The following is a 27,168-nucleotide window of genomic DNA, read 5'->3' as shown; positions in this document are numbered from 1 at the left end:
GACGCATGCCAACTGTTAGCATGCTAATGTAATATACTAGAATGCTAACATTAAAATGCTAAGTCATGACTTGGTACTTGACATATGCTAACTGTTAACATACTAACGTTAGCATTCTAGCATGCTAACTTGTTTTGCCAATTTTTCAGCCAAACGCCTCAGACTTATGCCATTTTAAACTTGACAAAGTCAATGGCGTTTTAAAATCGTGTTTTTATCATCTTCGTCTTTTAGTAAAGGTAAAACCGTTTTTATCTTTTAACCTTTTTGAACAAGTCGTGCATGCTTTTATTTCAAGTCGCCTGGACTACTGCAATGCACTTTTGCTGGCATTAGCCAAAAAGCTCTCTCCCGGTTGCAGTTAGTCCAGAACGCGGCAGCACGACTTTTAACAGGGGCCAGGAAACGCGATCATATAACCCCAATTCTTGAGAGTTTGCACTGGCTCCCTGTTCATTTTAGAATTGATTTTAAAATGTTGCTGTTTGTTTTTAAAGCTTTACATGGACTGGCACCTCAGTATATCTCGGACCTCATCCAAATTTACACTCCTGCGCGTGCTCTGAGGTCCGAGAGCCAGCTCCTGCTCGTGGTGCCCAAGACGAGACTTAAAACCAGGGGAGACAGGGCCTTCTCTGTGGTTGGCCCTAAGCTCTGGAACACTCTGCCCCTCCATGTTCAAACTGCTTCCACAGTGGAGTGTTTTAAGTCCCGTCTTAAGACCCACTTTTATTCTTTGGCTTTTAACACTACGCGAGTTGTGTGGTCTTCTGTCTTCTGTTGTCCTGTTTTTTTTAAAATAAATTTTGATTTCTATTTACTGTTTTAATTGGTTTTACCCTTTAAAATCGTTTTTAATCATATTTTTATATTGTTTTTATATTGTTTTTATATTTATTTATTTTTTGTTTTTATTCAGTCATTGGTGGAGCATAGTACTGTTTTTAATATTGTTTTTAATATTGTTTTTAACATGGCTGTGCAGCACTTCGGAAACATTCTTGTTGTTTAAATGTGCTATATAAATAAAGTGGATTGGACTTATATAACTTGGTACTTGACAAATGCTAACTGTTAGCATGCTAACATTAACATGCCACCATGCTAAAATTAGCGTGATAACTTTTATTTGCCAATTTTGCAGCCGGCCACCTCAGTCACTTGACTTAGTACTTAACTTACTAACAGTTAGCCTGCTAAAGTTTTAGCCAATTTTACAGCCGAACACTGTAGTGTCTTATAATTTAGTACCTGACATATGTTAACTGCTAGCAGGTTAACATTAGCATTCTAGCATACTAACATTAGCACGGGAACCTTTTTTAACCAATTTTACAGTCGAACACCTCAGACTCCTATAACTTAGTACCTGACACATGTTAACTGTTAGCATGCTAACACTAGCAATCTAGCATACTAACATTAGCACGGTAACAATTTTACACCTCAGAGTTATATAACTTGGTACTTCATACATGTTAACAGTTAACATGCTCTATTTTTTTAGCTACATTTACATGCATACCCTTCTTAGTTATATGACTTGGACGCATTTTAACTGTTAGCATGCTAACATTAGAGTTTAAGTTCAGCTTGCGCATTTCAGCGGCTTGCACATTTCAGCATTCACACGTGATGTCTGCTAAAACTGCGTATATATTTTTTTGGTGTGTAGTGTTCTGATCCGGAAAATTTATTATTTTGTCTTTACAATGTGTCGCGGGACAATAAAAACAAGTTGCGGGCCACGAATGGCCCCCAGGCATGGGCACCCCAGCTGTAAATTAAGTGAGATTCTGAGAACATGCAATGTCTTCACGACACTTTGTGACCTTACTGAGGCTGAGCCAAGATTACAAAACAACATCCTGCGTCACACTCATAACATAATACATGAAAGACGCCTTTTGGTGTCATAAGACAACAGCAAACTACTACAACCGCAAAAGACTTGCTTAATCTTTTCACAACATCAGAGGAAATACCGGTCTGAAAACTAACTGATTTTAAGATTTAGATGCGGAGTAATAATCAAGGGAGAAGAACAGAAAAAAAGAGACTGCATTGACCAAAAACTATGTGGAACTAGATTATGTACTAGATTGTAGATCAGGGGTCATATTGGACCAAAAATACAAAAAACAAATCTGTCTGGAGCCGCAAAAAATGAAAAGCCATATATAAGTCTATTAATGTAAGCAACACATGATGTAAGTGTCTATATTAGCTATAATAGCCTACTATCAAAATGACTGTCATAGGCTCAAGCAAATCTTCGTTGACAGAAATGTTGAAATTTAATATTTATTCTACACATTTTAACATTAGAAACCATTAGTAAATCAGAGGCTACTTAGAAGGTGAGATAACTCCTGGAAATTACTGGCTTTTAATGGCCAAAGGTATAGATGTGTGTCTCCAAGTTAAAGAAAACGACAGGCTGTCTTCTTTTAAAAATGTGTTACAATGTTTGGCAAGCTAGGTAACGTTTGATGTGGTCTGGAACAACATGGCACACAAACAACTAACTGAAATGCAGCCAATATTACATACAGATAGTATATTTAATTTTCCTGAGGGAACTCTCCTGAAGGAATCAATAAAGTTCTATCTATCTATATCATGAGACATGTAAAACTAAATTATATATAAAGAGGATAAAAGTAATGGAAATTAAATGAGCTTAAATATACCTACAAATGAGACATAATGATGCAATATTTACATACAGCTAGCCTAAATAGCCTGATTAGCACTCCAACAAGTCAATAACCTCAACAAAGTGCAGCTTTGTGCATTCATGCGCAGCATGAAACTTTTGGTGGACAAAATGAGACAAAGAAGGATTTGAAGATTTTACATGTAAACAAACAGTTGCTCACAGTCCACACTATGGTGAGTTGAAGAACCGCCGAAATTAGTAGGACACAACGATGTTCACCAAATACTCTCATCAGTGAAGCATACACACAAACAACGTTCCCTCTAAGGTGCGCGCCTGCGCAATTGCGCACTGCTCAAGCGTCCTCTGCGCACAGCAAATATATGCCGCGCACCAAATAAAATCCCATCTGAATTCTAAACAAAATAAACACATTTACATTACATTAAATTTATTCTGTGTAATTTTGCAATGCAACTCTGAGTGACAGTGACAATAAGCGGCGCTAACGGTGTTCGTCAACACCGTTCAATTGAACACCGTTCAATTATTGTAACGTCTATCGAGATGCTTCGAAGACAGGAATTATATCGATCACTTTATTGAGCAAAACGGTTTATATTCGGCCATAACCACACCAAAAACATGAGTAAAAAACTTCTATCTCCAAAAACTAGTCATTTTCTGTCGTACAAACAGGCCAAAACCAACTTGTCATCTGTCACCAACACGCATACCACTAAGTCACTGGTGCGTTTATGGCCACACAAAAAGTCGGACAACTCAAACACCACACAAAGTTACAGTATGACTCCTCAGTCATACGTGTGCTTATTCTACTGTCATTTATTATTAATGTTAATTTATTGATATTAATCATGGAATGCTGTTACTAGAGAAAGTCGCAGGAATGCACACTTCATCCTATGCTTACATTCCATTGTGCAACATGAGGATGTTTAAGGGGAACTAAATGTGATCTCTGAAAGGGGTACAAATGATTTCCAAAGCAGGACCCCCACCCAGACATATTGTACAATACTAATCCATAGCTTGTGAAAAAAACAAGATTTCTTTTATTTTCATTACAATTGGGCCAAATCACTAATATTACAAAATAATCTCATGAAAATGACTCCTCTCATTTGAGTGTTATTATAAAAGATTGGTTTGAGACAGGTGTGCTGCTGGTATTGCCACGTGTGATGTTGCTCACATGTGCTCCACTGAATGCTCAGGGAGTTTTTGTGTTTGCCCAGACACATGAACAATTAGAGGGAACATCGCACACAAACATATTAAACAGCGGGCTTTCTAACAATTGGGAAGGTTTGTGTCATGTTTGTCCTCAAACAAAAAACATACTAAAACAAAAACATTGTTTTTCCCCCATCTTTTTCCATTTTTAATCCTTTTTTAAAAATGCTCCAGGGAGCCACTAGGGCGTTGCTAAAGAGCCGCATGCGTCTCAAGAGCCGCGGGTTGCTGACCCCTGTTGTAGACTATTAAATGGCATTGATGTAAAGCAACGCGATGGAGTCACAACTGACTAATTAAGGGTGAATATACTTAATAGTGCCTTGTCATGTTGTAAACGTCTCTCTAAGATTGATAGTTTTTTAACAATGAATTTGATGTTGTTTATTCACATTAACAGACAAAAATTAATGTCATTGATTAATAAGCCGAATTGTACTTACTGGCATATTTTACCACAGGCACAGTTATTTTTTTTAAATAACTGAATAAAAAAATACTTGTTTTTAATGACTGCACATGCAATGTGATTAACTGATCACACGGGATACATGAATGCGTTGAAAATGTGCCCTTAGTACGCTGTTAATCATGCAATCAATTTTCTATGTCCTTTCGTGTGCTGTACTATATACAAACAACAAAGAGCAAAAAGTCCTTCTCAGGAAGACAAGGTTTGTCTATTGTGTGTGTAATGTCAATTTCAACCTTCTTTGTATTTTCAACTGCGGCCCTATGAGGGTCCAAAAGGTTATGGATCACCAGATCAAGAATAAAAGTGATATTTTCTGTATGTAATTACAGTTGTTTTATAATAGTTCTGTTTTGTGTAGTAGTCCTGAGCATCTGACTTTCTGTTCAGCTCTTAGCCTAGCGTCATCGCGCCATCAGTCCCTAGTTTGCGATTAGTGGTTTTGGGGAGCATAGGCAATTTTTTTAAGTGGCCTACTGGGCACGAATAATTGACAGACAATATAAAATTCTGCTGATCTGTTGTTGCAGCTGCTTCAAAGTTAACATCTTTTTTTTAATTACTAATTACATACAGTCTCTCACAATAGTGAGTACAGCAGCTACCATATTTATTACAGTACAGTGGAATCTCCATTTACGAAGCCCTCTATTTGCAAACTTTTCGCTTTATGAACTTTTAAATCAAACCAAATATGCTGTGCATATTGTGTCTCTTGTGTCGTGCCTGCAGGCAAAAAGCAGGTTCCAAAAAGCCCGCCACTTGCTGCCCAGTACACAGTACTAGTCACTACTCAGTGCTTCAGTGTGTGTGCCTTTTCTGTGTTTTTTGTCACTTTTTGACAAGTTGTGTCCTTTTTTGCTAACTCAATATGAGTACCAAACACTTAGCAGACCATGGAAAGAAAGGGGGGAATCATTGTGAAATAAAAAAAAAAAATAGACTAATTACAAGGAGTCCATTAACGGCGCTCACTAGTATGGAAGAACTGGTGAAGCAAGCTTCGTACAACAACAAGTTTTAATTGTGATGACTGGAATTTTCTAAAAAAAAAGATGCCAAGGCAGACTTATTTTACAGAGAAGGAAACGACGCTACTTCTTGTCTTTCGAGGCACACACTTGCACACAGGATCCTCCACCCCCGTCCACTTCCTTTTCCCTCAGTCTGCTGCTTTCTTTTCAGTCCCTCTGCCGATGTCAATGTGAGTGGATTTTACTGTGTTGTTTTGTTTATTATTGTAGCAATATGGTTGATAAAGTTAAGGATTATTGTGATTTCTGATTGTTTGTGAGGCCACCAATGTGACTTCTCTCTCTGTGTGTGCATGTAGGCAGAGCAGCTTGTTTTAACTTGTTATTAAAGAGAATGTTGATCCATCACCCCCTTGCTATGTTTGTTTGACATACTACTCTATAGCACTTTATATTGTGTTCAAAGAGTGCAAACCTTCACTAAAATATGGACTTTTGTCGAGGCTAGGACCCATTATTCAGATTTATCATATTTTCCAAAACTATAGAGCGTATGTAAGCTCCGCCCATCAAATTTTTAAAATTTTTTTTTTCTTCCATATATTAGTTGCACCGGACTATAAGCTGGAGTTATATACGTTGTGAAACACGTTATTTACACAGAAACATTTTGTAAAGGTTTATTTTCATACCTTAATTGTTACCAAACGGTGTCTGTAACACGGCAGTAAAACGAATGTTCAAACAAGACAGAAGTCATCGTCATGGACAGCTAAATACACTCAATAACTTCACGGTGACGTGTTGGTGAGTTTACGAAACTGAAACAATACATAAAGAATGTCATTGTAAGTTAAAAATACTAACAGCTACTCGTAAACGTGTTAGCATATTAGCTAATGCTAACAACGCTACCTTCATTACGTTACGATAGCACCTATACATATGCATGAAAACACTCCAGACATCACACATGGGACGGTTAAGTAAGTAAGAATTCCATCCATTTTCTACCGCTTGTCCCGTTCGGGGTCACGGGGTGTGCTGGAGCCTATCTCAGCTGCTTCGGGCGGAAGGCGGGGTACACCCTGGACAAGTCCCCACCTCATCACAGGGCCAACACAGATAGACGGACAACATTCACACTCACATTCACACTTTCGGGCCAATTTAGTGTTGCCAATCAACCTATCCCCAGGTGCATGTTTTTAGAGGTGGGAGGAAGCCGGAGTACCCGGAGGGAATCCACACAGTCACGGGGAGAACATGCAAACTCCACACAGAAGGATCCCGAGCCCAGGATCGAACCCAGGACCTTCGTATTGTTAGGTACATGCACTAACCCCTGTACCACCGTGCTGCCACGTGCTGTTTTAGTTATATTGTAAAACTTACAAACGTAGCTGGGAGTGATTCATTAAGAATCCATACAAGTAGAACGTTATGGACGCCTAGAAGAAGGAACAGCACTTGTACTTCTGGTTCAAAAGCACATAAACAAAAGAAAATAGTGCAGCCGTTTACACTCGTCCAAAAGATGGCGCCAGAGCACAAACAAAAACATACCTTTTCAATGTATTTGCTTGTGTTTTAAGAAAACTATTTGCTTTATGGCCATCAGCGAAGAAAAATCCATAAATTAGCCGCACTGTTTTTTTATAAGCTACAGAGGACAAAGCGTGAGAAAAAAAAGTAGCGGCTCATATTCCTTTATTTTACAGTAGATATATTTTTCGCCAGTTATTTATGAGTCCCTACTTATTCAGTATATTTGATAGTACTTTTTTTCTAATCAGCCTGACCTAAGCCTAAGAATTTTGTGTTAAAAAAAAAAATTATAATCTTTGTGATTAACACATGGTTTCATACCATTTGACAAGGGTGTAAACTGTAAGTGGGTTGGATGTAATTATTAAATATGACTACAATCAAGAGTAAATTGTTTAACTCAGTGTTAATATTTGAGTCGCCCCCGTGCCTCTCCGTAGTGGAAAAGTTGTGACCTGTGGTCAAAAAGGTTAAACACCCCTGATGTACAGTACAGGCCAAAGGTTAGGACACACCTCATTTCAATGAGTTTTCTTTATTTTCATGACTATTTACCTTGTAGATTGTCACTGAAGGCATCATAACTATGACACCAGTGAAGTGAAAACCATTTCAGGTGACTACCTCTTGAAGCTCATCGAGAGAATGCCAAGAGTAAGCAAAGTAGTAATCAGACCAAAGGGTGGCTATTTTGAGGAAACTATAATATGAAACTTGTTTTCAGTTATTGCACCTTTTTTTGTTAAGTACATAACTCCACATGCGTTCATTCATAGTTTGATGCCTTCAGTGACAATCTACAATGTAAATAGTCATGAAAATAAAGAAAATGCATTGAATGAGATGGTGTGTCCAAACTTTTGGCCTGTACTGTAGATCACACGTTACAGGGTAATTACACCTTAAGGCCACATGAATACCTTGCCATCAATGGTCAAGAATTATAAATGAGTATTTTACTCCTTACACATACTACTTTAACAGTTGGCCATAAGTCAACATTGTCAGTCACATGTTTTGTTACCTTTGTGTGTAATTTGTGACCTATAAACCGACACCTCTGTCAGCTCTTGCTGTCTGCTGATCTGACCACAACCTTGTACATAACGCCGTCTGGTAAAGTTCCCCAATATTGTGTTCTGTCTAATCATTGTGTCCCGTGTCTATATTGCAGTACTATTGAGTGTCCCACAACCTAATAACATGAACCTTAGCCACGGAGCCAACCACCCAGTGTGTCAATCAAACTGCTGTTGTTTTTCAAGAACAGTAATTCATAACGAGGGTAATAAAAGTGCCTACAGCTTTTATTTTGACATCATTTTTTATGATAGCATCTCTTGTTGCACAAGTAAGAAATAAAATATCCCAGTTACTGCTACTGCTTGTAATACTGACGTACACGTACGCACCAGCAGATATTAGACGGTTTGTATGTGTTATGCTTACTGAATGCCGTCACAGCCAGGATGAGAGTGACCACGATGGAGATCCATGAGACCCAGAGTGCCTTCTTTCTGTAGTTCTGAGCCTCATGAGGCTTCAGGCGCAGGCTGCTCTCTAGGAGGCCTGCAATCACACACATTTCCAAGGACAATTTCAGGCAAAGTTCAATATTTGCTCAAGATTCAGGCTAGAAAGTAGCCAAACCATTTAGCTCATTTAAAAATAGACTAACAGGCAATGAGCCTGATCTACTAAAGTTTCCTGTTGACATAGTAAGCTTCTACTGCTAATACCGTAGCACGCCGATGTGCTACTACGATAGAAGAACAGTTCCTTAGTGTTCTCTCTTCCAATAACAATGTTGCTACAGCTTGGTTATTATACAGGTTACGGAACGTAAATGAAGTATTGCTGACGGTTTTTGATAGCATTTTTGAAGTGATTTAGAGGTAGAAGTGATTGCTCCCAATAGCTGCAGTGCTAGCCACTTAAAACTAACCAATTTTAATGTGTTAGGAAGCGGAAAAAAAACAAAAAAAACTTTTGTCTTCTTGTCTCTCATGATTGTGAACGATAGGCAAAATAAAATAGAAATGTGCAGTTCCCCTTTAACACAGTGCTTTTGATTTATTGATTGAGACTTTTATTAGTAGGTTGCACAGTGAAGTACATATTCCGTACAATTGACCACTAAATGGTAACACCCGAATAAGTTTTTCAACTTGTTTAAGTCAGGGTCCACTTAAATTGATTCATGATACAGATATATACTATATACTATCATCATAATACAGTCATCACACAAGATAATCATCAGGGTATATACATTGAATTATTTACAATCCGGGGTGTGGGATGTGGAGGGGGTGGGGGGGTTAGGTTTGGTTGTTATCATCACTTCAGTCATCAACAATTGAGAACAGAGAAATGGACATTGAAACAGTATAGGTCTGACTTGGTAGGACATGTACAGCAAGTAGTGGACATAGAGAGAGAGAGAGAGAGAGCGAGATCAGAAGGCATAAGAAAAAGTATCTACATTTGATTATTTACATTTGATTATTAACAATACGGGGAGGGTGTTAGTTTAGGGTTGAAGTTGCCTGGAGGTGTACTTTTATTGTGGTTTTGAAGGAGGATAGAGATGCCCTTTCTTTTACACATGTTGGGAGTGCATCCCACATTGATGTGGCATAGAAAGAGGATGAGTTAAGACCTTTGTTAGAACGAATCTGGGTTTAACGTGGTTAGTGGAGCTCCCCCTGGTGTTGTGGTTATGGCGGTCATTTACGTTAAGGAAGTAGTTTGACATGTACTTCGGTATCAGGGAGGTGTAGCGGATTTTATAGAACAGGCAATCATGAAGGACTGGCCCAGTTTGACTATTCAGAGTGTTTCATTGTTCATTTAAAACTGTTATAGAAGTCGTATTTGTCATAGCAAATGAGCAGATTATCTTCAAAATGATGCTATCAACCCAAATCGGACATTTCCTTGACACAAGTGTCTTTGTTGACCTTAAACTGGACCAATGGATAGCATGGATACTCGTAATCAATCGTGTGTTATCATACATTTGCAGGGCATGCTGTCTCTATCGACCGACACAGTGCAGCTTATTTAGGCAAGAAAAACATTCTATATGAGAAAAGAACAACCTAAATCAATGTTGCGTGTGCATGGCCGAAGGGGAAGTGTTTGGTTGTAAGCGTGCATGTGTGTGGCGGAGGGGGAAATGTGACAGCCTGCCTGCTTGAAAAAACTGTTCACATGACCCAAAGCTGGGTGATCAGACTTAAGGCATGTGTTTCCACAGGTTTTGTGTGTGTGCACGCATTTGTGTGGTGACAATGATCTTGTTGAAAAGGTTGATTACACACTTTGAGTGAACAAAATCACATGACAAGGAAATTTGTCATGCTAGTGTTGATGTCACACATGACATTTATTGTGTACCCTTTTCAGGGACAAAGCAAACCTCTACTTGCCTGACACTTCAAGGGAAGTAACAAAATTGATCATTTTGCTAATTTAAATAATCAATTCTAGTCTCTGCCTTAGCAAAAAAAAAAAGATGTTATAAGCAATTTCTTCAACTCTTTGACGTAATCTGTTTTGTGCTTTAACATTTTTCCAGAATTCCTCTTAACAGCTTTGAGTTGCAGATGATTTCTTGCCTCAAACCCTTATAATTGTAAATAATAAATCACAAATTGTGTATCCATGCTGTTTATTCTGCTGACTTGCAAAAACAAAGACTACATTTATACTTCAGGACCAAAGCTTTTTTTTTTTTTTTTTAATTATTGTTTTCCCACTGACTGTTTAGATCAGAAGTAAAATGTGAGCTTTATAAACCCGCACAGGCCATGTTGCCTGGATGTCACTTGCATGCGCAGTTCGATAAAGTGAAAACAGGAAGTTGACCGGGTTTTATAGATAAACAAGGAAGTTACTGCTGCTACTCAGCAAAATAAAAGCAGTCACAACACAAAACATTTTTTTTTTTACATGAAAACAAATTAAAATTATACAATGTATGAATGGATATATATAATGTAATATATTTGGAAGTGTTCTAATATGTGTATGGCTGTTAAGTACAGGAGACATGGATATCAGCATGGATCTACGTTAGCGTTATTTTTCAACTCACTTGCGTAAAAAACCTATGCAATGTACTTAACATGTAAGCAAATACGCCACAGCTTACACGTCATTTCCAGTCGTTTAACAATTTCTTAGGAAACAAGACTTAGACTTTAGTTCCTGTCTAGCGTTCTTATTTTGGTTGCTTTTCCTGTTTTTTGTGTGTTCCCCTACAGCAACTACACTCCATCCTCTGAGCCCTGACTCTTCGCACCTGTATTTGGTTCAGCTGGTGCGATTCTCAGTGGTCGGAACATTATACCTTGCGGATACTTTTCCTGCTGCACGTGTTAGTTTTTGCTGTTCTCCACCATTCTGTTTTTTTGTTATTTTGCAGCCTGTTTAGCTTATGTGAAGGCATAGCTTGCCCTATGCTTCTGGAGCACTTCCTAGCAGCTCTCGTCTTTTGTTTTGTCCCCAAATAAATACCTGCAAGCTTCCTTTTGGCCTTCTGCATATTTCGATCACACCAACTATAACCGTAATGCATTACAGGTGGTGGGCCACATATTTTCCTGCGCAATCAAATGACATAGCTTGACAAAAAAAAGCTTAAAAAGTCGCATACAGGTGGCATTAACATTTAGACTGCAGTCACATTTGAAAAGATTGGATTCCAAACGGACTCAGACTACCTCCTGATGTGTCCCAAACCTGATGCAAAAATATATCTGGAGCTCTTTGGGGCGTTTATAATTAACCAATCTGTGTCACTTGAGGGCAAAAAAAAATCACATTTGGTGTCCAGTGTAAGCGGAACCTATATTAACTTGTCAACACATTGTTATTATAGGGAAAATTAGATTGGATTGGAGTTTCATTACATAGAAAATGTATTTGGGCACATTATTAATCATGCTGTCACATATATTTGCAATATTATTCTGCTATATCCCTGCATGTTACTTCTAATATACAATGCACAGTAAAAGTTATTACTTTTGACAATGAGACAAACATTCAACTTTTCCCTTGCAATCATATGTGGAAAAGTAATACATTAGATAAACCTTGTTAGTGCCTATATAAACTGAGTTACAGGCTTAGGACTGATGAATGAGTCAGACCCAGTTATCCATTGTGGAATGTCTAGTTCCACTACTAGCTCATAATGAACGGGATTATAATAATAAGGGGGATAAAATCATACACAATCCCACACACAGAGCATCGAAATTGCAATATAATATAGTATATATAATATATGTATATGGTATATGTATGACATATACAATATAGCTGAATATAGCTGTATATCCTTGGGCACCACACAATTCAATTCAATTAGATTCTTGGGGGTAACAATTCAATTCAGAATCGTTTTGATTCAAAACGAGTCACGATTCAAAATCAATATTTTTTTTAATAACAGTGAGTGCCAGTTCTATGATTAACTACATTACTCCAAAATTATACCCAAACATTTACTAAAGTAGCTGGACAAGACAGATTTAAAAAAAGAAAAAAATGTATATATATTTTAGTTTTAAATTATAGATTTTTTTTAATCAACTAAGAATGGTTACACATGAGAATTGCGATTTTTTTCGAAAATAAATTTTTTAAGACCACAAATTATAGTATAAAATATATTATATTTGCGCACTATTGACTAGTGATGCATCGAGAGTTCGGTCGCCGGAAAATATACTATATTAAAAAAAAATCACAATAAATAATAATGGATTTGATTTATATGGCGCTTTACTAGACACTCAAAGCGCTTTATAAGACAGGTGGGAACCCATCATTCATTCAATCCACATTCAGCTAAGCTAATTTTTGGCCTACAGCTTCTCGGACCACCACCAAGCATTAATTCAGTGTGGGAGCAATGTGGGTGAAGTGTATTGCCCTTGCTTGGACCAGGAACCAGGAACCCTCAAGTTTCTGGACGGCAGTCCTTCGAGCCATGTCGTCCTTCTACTCATTGAGAGAATGAAAAGAGCGATTTAGTTTTTGAGTTTTTGAACGATTTTTGTACTCTTTCCGACCACAGATTTAAACCATAATTCCAGGTCTGCTTGCTAATACCACCGGCGAAAGTAATTCCCCGAAAAAGACGATTTACGACTGCTGTCGATCGCTACTGAGACTAGCTAACCTCCAAGTTTCAAATCTGTCAAACCACCAAAAATTTGGAAAAAGAAAAGGTTTCAACCACAACGAATGCAGACGAGGAGAATGTGGAAGAGAGTCAAGAATCATCTCATCTCCAAGAAGTAATAATGATGCTAAATTAGGACTGGGCGATATGGCTGAAAATTGTATCACGATACAAGTGTTTTATATCAGTTCATATCGATAATTATTGATATTTTTTATGACCTATCTAAAATACGGACATGGAGAAAAATATTTTTAATTGTAAACATTTTTGTTAAAAATTTAACCTTTCTCTGATTATAATCCCCTCAGCTATCACGGCGTAAAGGAAAGGAAATGTCAACACAAGCATAGAAAACACTCAATGTAAACAAAATTCTAAAATTTACGTTGAACACTTAATAACCTCTTTAAAGTGCAAAAATAAGGACAACATAGGAAACGTTCAATAAAGTGTAATAAAATAGTGCAACGTGGTGAATATGTACACACAGAGAAACCTGAGAAGAACTATTTTCTCCAGGTTGACTGCCAGCTGTGCTCAAGGTAAGGGCGGCCAAGGTGTTGTGGTATTACTGATTACAAGCGTCTTGGTCTGACTAAGCTCTGTTCCAAAAAATCCAAAAAACTGCCCTACTGTCGAGGTCACTGTTCTTGTTCACTGCAGCACTAATTTCTACATTCTCTTCTCACTCCATGCAAAGAATCATAGGCGACAACACGATGGTGCAACCAAACTTGATAGTTGATACTGTTACCTGATTGGCTTTTAGCATGTTAATTCCACTGATCCGCTGATCACAAACCCCATTTTTTATTGATTTCAATTACATGTCTATCGTGATATTTATTGATATCCTTTTATTGCCCAGCTCTATGTTAAATCCATCCATCTTCAACCGCTTATCTGGAATCGGGTCGCGGGGACAACAGCTCCAGCAGAGACCCCCAGACTTCCCTCTCCAGAGCAACATTAGCAACTTCCTCCTGGGGAATCCCGAAGCGTTCCCAGGCCAGAGAGGAGATGTAATCCCCCCATCTGGTCCTTGGCCTGCCACGGGGTCTCCTCCCAGTGGGACGTGCAACGAGGACCTCCCTAGGGAGACGCTCGTGAGGCATCCGCACGAGATGCCCGAACCACCAAAGCAGGCTCCTTTCCAAGTGAAGGAGCAGCGGCTCTACTCCAAGCCTCTCTCGGGTGACTGAACTTCTCACCCTATCTTTAAAGGAGATGCCAGCCACCCTTCTGAGGAAACTAATTTCGGCCGCTTGTATCCGCGATCGTGTTCTTTCGGTCATGACCCACACTTCATGACCATAGGTGAGAGTAGGAATGTAGATAGCTCGGTAGACCGAGAGCTTTGCCTTCTGGCTTAGCTAAGTATCTCGGGGTCTTGTTCCTATGTTAAATAATATGGGATATAATTTAGGTGTTTGTTAGGCTTGATAAACAGCACAAGGACTTGAAATACTTGCCAAAAAGCATTAAGGAAGTGAGGAATGATACTGCAACACTTCATGATGATACTGCAAAGCTTTGTAAACAAATGAAAGGACAGGTGATAGGACTAGAGGAGAAAGGAAATGTTCTAAAGAAGTGAAATGATGAAAAGGATCACATGATGTCTCAAATGATGTGTCAGATTCAGGAAGTACAAGAGTTTGTCAGCATGAAAAATGTGATTATAACTGGCCTTTAGATTACATGCATGCCTAATGTTAGAGCAGCTGATAACAGCAGAGGACAAGATTACCAGATATTAGCATTAAGAAATGTTCCATATCTGGATCGGTTTGAAATGTAGTTGAAGATCCATATCTACATTAATGAGCATCTGACAAAACATGACGCTGACATAAATGGAGGACAAAGAATTCAAAGTACTTGCTGTCAAAGACATAAAGAAGTGGACAAAATACTGAATATCTCCACTACAAGAGCTGATGTTACCGCTGAAGTCAACAATAACAACTCTACAATGATAACAGATTATGACGGATTATACAATATTAAGTAATAATTCATTAACTATCACCATAAAGTTATTACTACGGCTGTCAAATATGAGTTAATTAATGTGATTAATCACAAAACATTATCATATAGGGGAACTGCACTGTTTTTGGAATTTTGCATATCATTCACAATAGCAATGTAAGACAAGAACACAAATGTTTTTCTGTTTCTAATGCATTATAAATTGTAAAATATAGCAAGTATAAGGTGGCTAACAATTCAGCTAATGGGAGTACAATATTCCACTCATAAAGCCCTCTATAAAAACATCCCAAAACCACCAACAATACTACACTTAGATTTCATGACCTGAGGTTGTATTCCGTCACATGACTTTTGAACGTAAGTAAACAAAGTGGTGGGCCACCAAACCAATATGGCTACCGTGCAGCAAACAGAGTGTGAAATATTTGAATAAATCTTACCACTAAAAGCAGATTTGAGCAAAAAATCAAACTATGCAATGAAATCTAACCATATACCTTGTCAAAAAAAGAAGATTTGATGAGTGATCTCAAGGATTATATTCCCAGACATGTTGAACTATCTGGTGCTCCAGACATCATTCTACACGACAAAACAGATGAAAACTTGGAAAAGCATGGAGGTCTACAACTTCTTTGTGAGTGGCTGGGTCTAGAAAATTGGTATTAAGACTCTCCAGGATAAATCATCGTTTTTGCTCGGGTAAGGCTGTCGTGATTTAACTTTGCGTCTACAGCCACATTTGTTGCCTTTTTATTGCACACGCGTTTACAAGTACACTTTTTTTCCCCATCTTTATCAAAACATAACTACAGATTGCAACAAAACGTAACTCTTTTTGACTTTGCTCACAATTGCTTTCTTTTATTTAAACTCGCCGATTTGGTGGTTTACGAAACACTTGTAGCAAAAATGCATTTTAAGAACTCCAAAACAAGATAAAATACAAACAATATCAAGATAATACTTCAATGGGAAATATTCAACTTTGAATGTGTATCAAACAAACCTTTAACAAATTGATCACTGCAAACTCCTACGTTCTTCGACTCAATCTGCTCCCCTGGAGTGTTTGCCACTTTTCTCGTCATTTTTTGTAAAATCTTGACATCTTCTGCCCTTCTTCATTAACTTTTGAGGAACTCTGAAGAAACGTTTATTCTTTTTGCGTTTTGAACGGTTCCAACAGCCTAAAACAACGCAAGCATAGGGCATTTTTCTTCGAGAAATGCAAAATGCTGCCCAGAACGCTAGAACAACAAATCCTTGCTGGCCCACTACGTGGAGTCTCACATATTTAATTAGCCAGACGTAACGTCATGTGAATACAACCTATATCAACCAGGTATTTGCAATATTATAATCATCGCTAATGCAGACAAATATTTTTAGTGGCACCGTGATCACATAAAGCGAACTATAATTTAAGTTGCTATATTGACATACTGAGCCGGTGACCTCCTGGTTCGCTACTGAGCTGGTGAAAGTTAATTCTTGTATATAAATCATGCCTCTCACCTGGAAAGTAGAAGGATGTGGTGTAACGGCAGATATACGTTAGTAAACCTCACTCCCTGACAGCTTCAAAGAGTGTGCTAGCCGCTGGCTTAGCAGATCGGTCTTTTAGCCTCGTTGCTAGCACACTCACCTCTCGATCGGGCGATATGGGTTCATGCACCACTCGGAGCTGTGACAATATTGGAAGATTGATACACAACACAGAGCCGCTACAGTGGCAATAAACCTGGAAGTTGGTTAACTTTGACATCCAATTTAAACCCGCAGATGGCAAGTAAGGCACAAAAAGATGTTTGTTCGCAGCCACCTTTTTTTTGGACTATGATTAATTCTTCATCTAAACGGGAAAACATGAACACACCATCAGTCGGCATCCCAGTGAAAGCAGACATTGTACAGTAAGTGATTGTTTTAATATGTTGATTGTTCTTATTTAGGACTTAGCAATGCTGCTACATGATGCTTTGTGTTGCACTAAAGCTGCATCAGTTTAGCACACAGCTTCTAAAACTTGTAGATCCACCTCCTTATGTTCAGGCTCAAAAATATAAGGTCCTGTATCATCATTTGTCTAAAATATAGCTTTGTTGTCTCTCAGGAAATCTGCCATGATTAGCAGTGTTGTTTTTGTTGAAGGGCAAAGCAAATGTGATGCATCTGTGAAATTAATACATTGTCGTATGCTTAAAATGACCAAAATACATAAATATTGTATGTTAATTTGACTGCCTGTTACTACATTGCATGTATACTTACAGCAAGTACAGTATACAAAACGTTGGATGGTTTTTTTAGGAAATGCATAAAAAAGAAATAAAACATAGGTATTCTTGTCTTACATAAGGACTGTGAATGATACAGTTCGCAAAATTCCCCCCAAAAGTCCAGTTCCTCTTTAATCATGTACCTAGGTAGATTCATCACACAATTGACTTTACCTTCTTTATCTTAACCATTGATAGTTACCTGAAAGGCGGCGTGGGTTGTTATACGGTCGATGACGAGGTTAATGCATATGTCAGTGCAAAGATTAGTGAGGAAGAGACAGATGTGCTCGCAGGCAAATTTCACTTCAGAATAAACCCGAACGGTACTTTAGATAAATCTGTTCAGAACAAATAAATTACGTGCATTCAAGTAAATATTTTGTTCCTGGATGACATTCTAATGATAAAATGTCATTTGTGTCCAAATATTGGGGTCTTTTTTTAAGATAATTTAAATTATCCAAACGTGTAATAACCTGAGATTAATCATGATTAATCCAAATTCAAAGGTCTGATTAATCAGATGTTTTTTTATCATTTGACAGCACACTCGTTATTACATTACATCATTACAAAACCATTTCCCCCCCAACACCTTCCTTTCTTTCACACAGTAAGCATATGGAGATTAATTTGTGTCTTTATTATGAAAGCTTTTTTTTTTTACTGAATTTAAGTAACTGGATTTTTTGGATTTAAATTATTTTTTACATCAAAAACATGGGTGATCAAACATGTGTGCTCAAAACTCAGTTTGTTAAAATACAGTGTTTTAAAACTAATCGTGTAAAAAAAAAATCATTGTATAAAAATGTTGTGTAAAAAATATCAGGATATAAAAATTTAGTCCAGAAAAGTTCAGGGCAGAAATATTCCTTGCTTCAAAACTCAAGACTCACTTAAGGTTAATTTAGAGTGAAGCTATCGATCCTTTTTCGATGTGTTTTAGTATGGATGTTAATTGTGTATCTTTGTTACAAAACCTTTTTTTGGACATCGAGTTTATGTAACTGATTTTTTGCGTTTTAATTTTGTGAACTGAATTTTTTTCTATTGTGAGCAAAATTTGTGTGTATAAAAATTTGGTTTGATAAAATACAATGTTTTAAACTTCAATGTGGGAAATTTAAGTGTAAAAAAATGTATTGCAAAAAACTTCACTGCGGAAATATTTGTTGGTTCAAAACTCTAGAAATTTGCAGTCACGTGACTGCAAACTTGACACCTCATTGGCTGATTCTGAGACAATACTAATTGCTTTAGTCTTAATTGACCAGAAGTGAACAAATATTTCTGCACTGAATTATTTTACAAGTAATCATTATAAACAGATTCTTTACACTGATTTTTTTACAAACCGAATTTTAAAATCCTGAATTTTATCAAACTGGATTTCGAAACACATATTTTGCTCTTTAATTTGTATTCAATGAAATTGCCATCATAATTTGATGTTAAAAAAATTGTGTTCACAAAAATTCAAACAAAAAAAATAACTTTCAAAATTTAGTATCCAAAACATTTTTGGAATAAAGACACAAATTAACCATCATACTTTAGAGCAGTAGTCCCCCAACTACCGGACTCGGCCCGCCAACGTCCAAAACCCGTCCCTCTGGAAGTCCCAAGTAAAAAAAAAAAAAAAAAAAGTATTATTTTTTTAATATATATTTTTAATTTGTCCTTTCTCATCCATTTTCTGCCGCTTGTTACTCTGTGTCACCTAGTCGCTCAGGCAAGTCGTATTGTCTAAAAATGCATTTTCAAATCGATAATGTGACATCACGCTTGGAATATATAAATAAATAAATATATATATATATATATATATATATATATATATATATATATATATATATATATATATATATATATATATATATATATATATATATATATATATATATAAATATTTCTGCAATTAATTTTTCTGCGCTTATTTTTTTACATTGTTTTTTTACACATCATTTTCATTCACTGAAAAGGAATAATCAGGATAATTTGATGTAAAAATATTCAGTTCACAAAATTCAAATGCAAAAAATTCAGTTACATAAAAGAAGATTTCGTAATAAAGACACACAATCGCCATGGGAGTGAACTTAATTTAAACATGTAAAAGTTATGATGTGAATCAATGAACTATCAGTACAAATTATGGAGACGGAGTAATATTAAATATAAAATGTGAAATGTGCAACTAACCACCAAATCATATTCAGTCTGCAGTCTTCAACGTCTAATGTTGTCTAAATCAGTGGTCCCCAACCACCGGTCCGGGGACCGGCACCGGTCCATGGCACATTTGCTACCAGGCCGCACAGAGACATTAAATCATTTATAACAGACTGCATTTTCTCCTACTTAACTTTGGCCAGTCCCACCAGACACACCAATAACCTTGTTCAGAGATGTATTATAAAACTTCTAACAGGAAGTCGCCATTTGCTATATTTGTTACATCTTTGTCACATGGGACAACGCACATTAATAAACATATAAAATGTAAAGGTGCCAAATCGTAGCCAAAAGCTAGGTTCCATCTAGCTAGGTTGATGACCTTAAATCAGGGTAGATCAGGAACAAAGTGACCATATGAGTTAATGTGCATAAGGCAGATGGAGAAGTACTAAATTGTTGCATTTAATAATTGTGCTGAAGGAAAAAAATATGCATCTCCTTTGGCCTAGTAAGTCAAAGTGCTGCTATTATTGCACACCGGATGTATTTACTAAAGATGTCCGATAATATCGGACTGCCGACATTATCAGCCGATAAATGCTTTAAAATGTAATGTCGGAAATTATCGGTATTTGTTTCAAAAAGTAAAATGTATGACTTTTTAAAACGCCGCTGTACGGAGTGGTACACAGACGTAGGGAGTAGTACAGAGCAGTTGCGTCTCCTAGTCATACTTGCCAACCCTCACGATTTTCCCGGGAGACTCCCGAATTTCAGTGCCCCTCCCGAAAATCTCCCGGGGCAACCATTCTCCCGAATTTCTCCCGATTTCCACCCAGACAACAATATAGGGGCGTGCCTTAAAAGGCACTGCCTTTGCGTGCTGGCCCAATCACGTAATATCTACGGCTTTTCACACACACACACACAAGTGAATGCAACGCATAGTTGGTCAACAGCCATACAGATCACATACAGGAAGGCCATATAAACAACTTTAACACTGTTACAAAGATGCGCCACACTGTGAACCCACACCAAACAAGAATGACAAACACATTTCGGGAGAACATCTGCACCGTAACACAACATAAACACAACAGAACAAATACCCAGAACCCCTTGCAGCACTAACTCTTCCGGACCGCCCCCCTCCCAACCCAGCCCACCTCAACCCCCTCATGCTCTCTCAGGGAGAGCGTGTCCCAAATTCCAAGCTTCTGTTTTGAGGCATGTTAAAAAAAATAATGCACTTTGTGATTTCAATAATAAATATGGCAGTGCCATGTTGGCATTTTTTTCCATAACTTGAGTTGGTTTATTTTGGAAAACCTTGTTACATTGTTTAATGCATCCAGCGGGGCATCACAACAAAATTAGGCATAATAATGTGTTAATTCCACGACTGTATATATCGGTATCGGTTGATATCGGAATCGGTAATTAAGAGTTGGACAATATCGGAATATCGGATATCGGCAAAAAAGCCATGATCGGACATCTCTAGTATTTACGCATGGAAAATTGGACCGAAAAAGCTAACAGTGTATCTACATATGAAATATTGCACAAAATATGAATACCACATTTTTCGGAGTATAAGTCGCTTCGCAGTATAAGTCGCACCGGCCGAAAATGCATAATGGAGGAAAAAAACATAAGTTGCACTGGAGTATAAGTCGCATTTTTTGGGGAAATGTATTTGATAAAACCCAACACCAAGAATAGACATTTGAAAGGCTGAATAAGTGTACGTTATATGACACATAAACAACCAACTGAGAATGTGCCTGGTATGTTAACGTAACATATTATGGTAAGAGTCATTCAAATAACTAACATATAGAACATGCTATACGTTTACCAAACAATCTGTCACTCCTAATTGCTAAATCCGATGAAATCTTATACGTCTATTCTCTTACGTCAGGGGTGTCCAAACTTTTTCCACTGAGGGCCGCACACGGAAAAATTAAAGCATGTGGGGGCCATTTTGATATTTTTCATTTTCAAACCATAACAATATATGGATTTTTTATTTATTTTACCTTTAGGGGTCCCGGGGACCATAAAGGGTGTCAGTCATTAAAATGTTAAAAATAAGTCAGATTATTTATTTTTTTAAATTATTTAACGCTTACAGTAAATCTCTATATCAACTTCAAGTTGATATAAAGTAATACAAATTAAAAAAAATGTTTTATGGCTTTTCTGTCAAAAACAACTTAGTTTTTTTATAGTAAAACTGAAATATGCAGTATTTAGTAATTAGAGCCCTAAAAGATCAATAATGCAGGACAACATTGATTTTAATTCTTTCATTTTTTTGAGTAATCACAGTGAAAAGATCAATAAAAAATCACTAAATATATTTGGGATCCAAAAGGTGCCCCACTCATAAAGTGATACATTTTTATTAGGTTTTTCTATTACTTTCAACACTTAAGTTACGAGATCAACTTCAGATATATCTGTCGATTTTATGCTGGAACAATTATTTTGTCTGTTTCATGCGCTTTTGTCAAAGAAAACTTTGATGTTTTTATATTGCTACTACACAATATATGCAATATTTACCACATAAAACATTTAAAGTGAAACATTTGAAATAATTGGAGCCCTGAAAATAATTCATTATAACATGGATTTTTTGTCATTATTTTTTTTTTTGAGCAATGGCAAAAAAAGAAAAATAAAGAAAGACAAAAGAAAAAAAAACAGCCTACATGGCAGCTTTTGTGTCAACATTGCAACTTTTTCTCGTTAGATGTCACCTCAATCCACTTTTTTTTAATGTTCTTTTTTATTTTTACAATAGTATTTCCAGAATGTGTGGCGGGCCGGTAAACAATTAGCTGCGGGCCGCAAATGGCCCCCGGGCCGCACTTTGGACACCCCTGTCTTACGTGAATGAGCTAAATAATATTATTTGATATTTTACGGTAATGTGTTAATAATTTCACACATAAGTCGCTCCTGAGTATAAGTCGCACCCCCGGCCAAACTATGAAAAAAAACTGCGACTTATAGCCCGAAAAATCCGGTACATAACTTTTAAAATGGAAATAGTAACCCACAGAAATTTATTAGAACTAATGTCAAGTATTTCTAGCGTTCTTATATATATACACTACCGTTCAAAAGTTTGGGGTCACATTGAAATGTCCTTATTTTCAATGAAGATGACTTTAAACTAGTCTTAACTTGAAAGAAATACACTCTATACATTGCTAATGTGGTAAATGACTATTCTAGCTGCAAATGTCTGGTTTTTGGTGCAATATCTACATAAGTGTACAGAGGCCCATTTCCAGAAACTATCACTCCAGTGTTCTAATGGTACAATGTGTTTGCTCATTGGCTTAGAAGGCTAATTGATGATTAGAAAACCCTTGTGCAATCATGTTCACACATCTGAAAACAGTTTAGCTCGTTACAGAAGCTACAAAACTGACCTTCCTTTGAGCAGATTGAGTTTCTGGAGCATCACATTTGTGGGGTCAATTAAACGCTCAAAATGGCCAGAAAAAGAGAACTTTCATCTGAAACTCGACAGTCTATTCTTGTTCTTAGAAATGAAGGCTATTCCACAAAATTGTTTGGGTGACCCCAAACTTTTGAACGGTAGTGTACATGCTCTTGTCCTTGAATGTGATGTGTCACCAATAACCCATCAGATACTAAAGCCAAAACAAAGCCTACTACTAGCAAAAATGAGCAAAAAAACAAAAGTCAAAAGAGCTTTTTTGCCAGGGGCTCCCACTAATTGAATGTTATGGTGAGTTTTTTCATTTATTCATTTTTCCATCACTTATTTGCTATGTCTACGTGAAAACAATGAAAACATTAAACCGGTCCCTGGTGCAAAAAAAAGGTTGGGGACCCCTGGTCTAAATGTAAGTCACATTTCGAACAAAATACAGCTTTCTAGAATATTCCGATAAGAGCAAAACAAACTAATTTCTCCAGGCTCTCCCTTAACACACACAGACTTTAATTTAAAAAAAAAAAATAGAATCAGTCACCTTCTCCATCCACGGTGTCGGTGATCTTCATCTCCTGGCCGGAGGTGAGCGCCTCGGGCTGGATGGGGCTCTTCGCATGCTGATGGTGGTTGTTGGCGACGCCGTCCGGGGCGCACTGGCCGTTCCGAGACAGGTCCACGATGGTCAAGTCCGGGACCGGGAAGGACTGTCGGGTCGTCGCGTCTGTCATTGCCGCTCCTTGTTCTCCTGGAGTTTGAGATTGAGCTGCAGACGATGAGGAGGAGGAGGAGGACGAAGAAAGAACCGCCGAGTGCATCCAAAGCGCCTGAGAATATTTGTATGCCTTCCGAGGGGGCGGAGCTACGTCGCCTGTTTCGATAACAGCACTTATGCTGCTCATTAGTGCATAGTAATACAAACGGAGGGTCATTACATAGTCCAGTATTTTTCAACTAGTGCCGTGATATACAGTCTGGTGTGCCGTGGGAGTTTATGTAATTTCACCTAATTGGGTAAAAAAAAAAAATGTATATTTTAATTCTAATTTAATTTCTTCTTCTGTAATTTGTATTTAATTTTAATAAAATTTTCTACCGCTTGTCCCTTTTTTTTGTCCCTATTTGGGGTCGCTGGAGCCTATCAGCTGCATTCGGGCGTAAGGCGGGCTACACCCTGGACAAGTCGTCCACCTCATCACAGGGCCAACACAGATAGACAGACAACATTCACACTCACATTCACACACTAGGGCCAATTTAGTGTTGCCAATCAACCTATCCCCAGGTGCATGTCTTTGGAGGTGGGAGGAAGCCGGAGTACCCGGAGGGAACCCACGCAGTCACGGGGGAGAACATGCAAACTCCACACAGAAAGATCCCGAGCCCGGGATTGAACTCAGGACTTCTCAGGACCTTCGTATTGTGAGGCACATGCACTAACCCCTGTACCACCGTGTGCAAACCAGTAATTATAATTTGCAAATGTGCCGTTGTTGAGGGTCGGTGCTGTCCAGAGATGGGCAGAGTAACCGTGTAAAACTCTTCCATATCAGTAAGTGGCAGCAGGTAGCTAATTGCTTAGTGGATGTCGGGAACAGGGTTTGTCGTGATCACAATATGCAGCATGAGGCAGCGTGCAGGTAAAAAATAACAAAAGGTGCCACTAAGAAAAGGCATTGAAGCTTAGGGAAGGCTATGCAGAACGAAACTAAAACTGAACTTGCTGCAAAGTAAACAAAAACAGAATGCTGGACGACAGCAAAAACTTACTGTGGAGCAAAGACGGCGTCCAAAATGTACATCCCAACATGACATGACAATCAATAACGTCCCCACAAAGAAGGATAAAAACATCTGAAATATTCTTGATTGCTAAAACAAAGTAGATGCGGGGAATAGCGCTCAAAGGAAGACATGAAACTGCTACAGAAAAAGCAACCAAAATATGAGCGCAAGACAAGAACTAAGACACTACACACAGGAAAACACCAGAAAACTAAAAATAAGTCACAGCGTGATGTGACAGGTCGTGACAGTACACCTACTTTGAGACAAGAGCTATATTGATGCATGGTTGGTTATGGTTTAAAGTCATATCCAACAATTGCGACAACGACTTTTTACCGTCAACTGAGTTTCATTTTTTAATGACTTCTGCTGGTGGTGTGCCTCCGGATTTTTTCAACGCAAAAATTGTGCCTTGGCTCAAAATAGGTTGAAAAACACTGCATTAGTGCATAGTAATACAAATGGAGGGTCATTACATAGTCCAGTGTTTTTCAACTAGTGCCGTGAGATACAGTCTGGTGTGTCGTGGGAGATTATGTAATTTCACCTCATTGGGTAAAAAAAAATGTTTGCAAACCAGTAATTATAATTTCCAAATAATGTGCCGTTGTTGAGTGTCGGTGCTGTCCAGAGATCGGCAGAGTAACCGTGTAAAACTCTTCCATATCAGTAAGTGGCAGCAGGTAGCTAATTGCTTTGTGGATGTCGGGAACATGGTTTGTCGTGATCACAATATGCAGACGACAGCATGAGGCAGCGTGCAGGCAAAAAGGTATCTAATGCTTAAACCAAAAATAACAAAAGGCAGTGCCGCTAAGAAAAGGCATTGAAGCTTAGGAATGGCTATGCAAAACGAAACTAAAACTGAACTGGCTGCAAAGTAAACAAAAACAGAATGCTGGACGACAGCAAAGACTTACAGCGTGTGGAGCAGAGACGGCGTCCACAAAGTACAGCCGTACATGACATGACAAACAACAATGTCCAAACAAAGAAGGATAAAAACAACTTAAATGGTCTTGATTGCTAAAACAAAGCAGGTGCGGGGAATAGCACTCAAAGACATGAAACTGCTACAGGAAAATACCAACAAAACAGGAAAAGCCACCAAAATACGAACGCAAGACCAGAACTAAAACACTACACACAGGAAAACACCAAAAACCTCAAAATAAGTCACAGTAATGTGACAGGTCATGACAGTACACCTACTTTGAGACAAGAGCTATAGTGATGCATGGTTGGATATGGTTTGAATTCATATACAATTGCCAGAACGACTTTTTACTGTCAATATTGGCTGCTGAGTTTATATTTTTTTAACATTTTCTGCTCGCGGTGTGTTTTGGGATTTTCTTCAATGAATAAAATGTGCCTTGGCTCAAAAAAAGGTTGAAAAACACTGACAGTCAAATGTGTAGTACAGACCTCGGCAAATTAATGTGGCCCGTTAAGCTTTTCAATCTGGCCCACCGGACATTCTCAAATATTTTTTTTAGATCTTTAAAATCAAAACCGTCGCTGCCATTATGATGTACAGAGATGTTTTCAAATGACCGTAAGACTTGAACTTTACAAAGTATTTCAATAGTTGGAATCTGCGCTTTTTGCATGATATACTAGTTACTATGGTAATCTAAGTCATTGTTTTACAACCTTTTTTGAGTGAAGGCACATTTTTTGTGTTGAAAAAATCCGGAGGCACACCACCTGCAGAAATCATTAAAAAACGAAAGTCGGTTAACAGTAAAGAGCCGTTGTGTTTGTATGCCTGAAGGTGAGCTTTAATGACGTCAGTGAGTGTTGAGTGAAATAAATTCATTACTTTCATGCAAAAACAGCTTTTCTTACCTGTTCATACCTGTTTTCGTGTATTTGGGATCCCTATTAGCCCGAACTATTTAAATCAAGCAATGGTTGCCGAGATATTTATAAAACAACGTTTGTCACGAACACGCATTGCTGCGGTGGTTGTGACCCCAAAATGCAGAGACAGGAGAACAAACGGCAGGTAAAGAGTCTTTAACTATCACACAAGATGTGTAGCAAAGCAAACAAGAAACAACATAAACAGTTGTCAGCGTTACAAACCCGACTGAAGGGCGAGGCTGGCATATATAACGCTCTAATTAGCAATCAGAAGCAGGTGGATCTCCTGATCGCTAATCAGAGGCAGGTGAGGGAAACAGTGCTCAGGCCAAAGTGGTGGAGCCAAACAGGAAAAGTAACTACAATAAAACCACTGAGAAGGAAGTAAATACAGAAACTAAGGAAGTATGGGAATGAGTCGACAGGTCGGGACAATCTTGTCTTT

General features: G+C 37.8%; 1 protein-coding gene across 4 annotated transcripts in view; it reads right to left on the bottom strand.

The window, feature by feature from the left end:
- Positions 1-26,929, bottom strand: part of LOC133663802 (transmembrane protein 163a-like) — a 106,966-nt gene extending 80,037 nt beyond the window's left edge. Inside the window, exons 1-3 of one of the 4 annotated variants that reach the window (XM_062068504.1) lie at positions 26,706-26,929; positions 23,608-23,832; positions 8,363-8,482 (exon numbers count right to left, since the gene is read on the bottom strand). In XM_062068504.1, coding sequence (XP_061924488.1) covers positions 8,363-8,482; positions 23,608-23,797 — 310 coding nt within the window. In that variant the 5' untranslated portion in view covers positions 23,798-23,832; positions 26,706-26,929. The remainder of the gene's footprint in view (positions 1-8,362; positions 8,483-23,607; positions 23,833-26,705) is intronic. The other 3 variants (XM_062068503.1, XM_062068506.1, XM_062068505.1) reach the window with 3 other exon arrangements.
- Between the last annotated feature and the right edge of the window lie 239 nt (positions 26,930-27,168).

The sequence above is a fragment of the Entelurus aequoreus genome, linkage group LG13 (genome assembly GCF_033978785.1).
Source record: "Entelurus aequoreus isolate RoL-2023_Sb linkage group LG13, RoL_Eaeq_v1.1, whole genome shotgun sequence".
Classification (NCBI taxonomy): domain Eukaryota; kingdom Metazoa; phylum Chordata; class Actinopteri; order Syngnathiformes; family Syngnathidae; genus Entelurus; species Entelurus aequoreus.
This window is presented reverse-complemented; position numbering and strand designations above follow the sequence as displayed.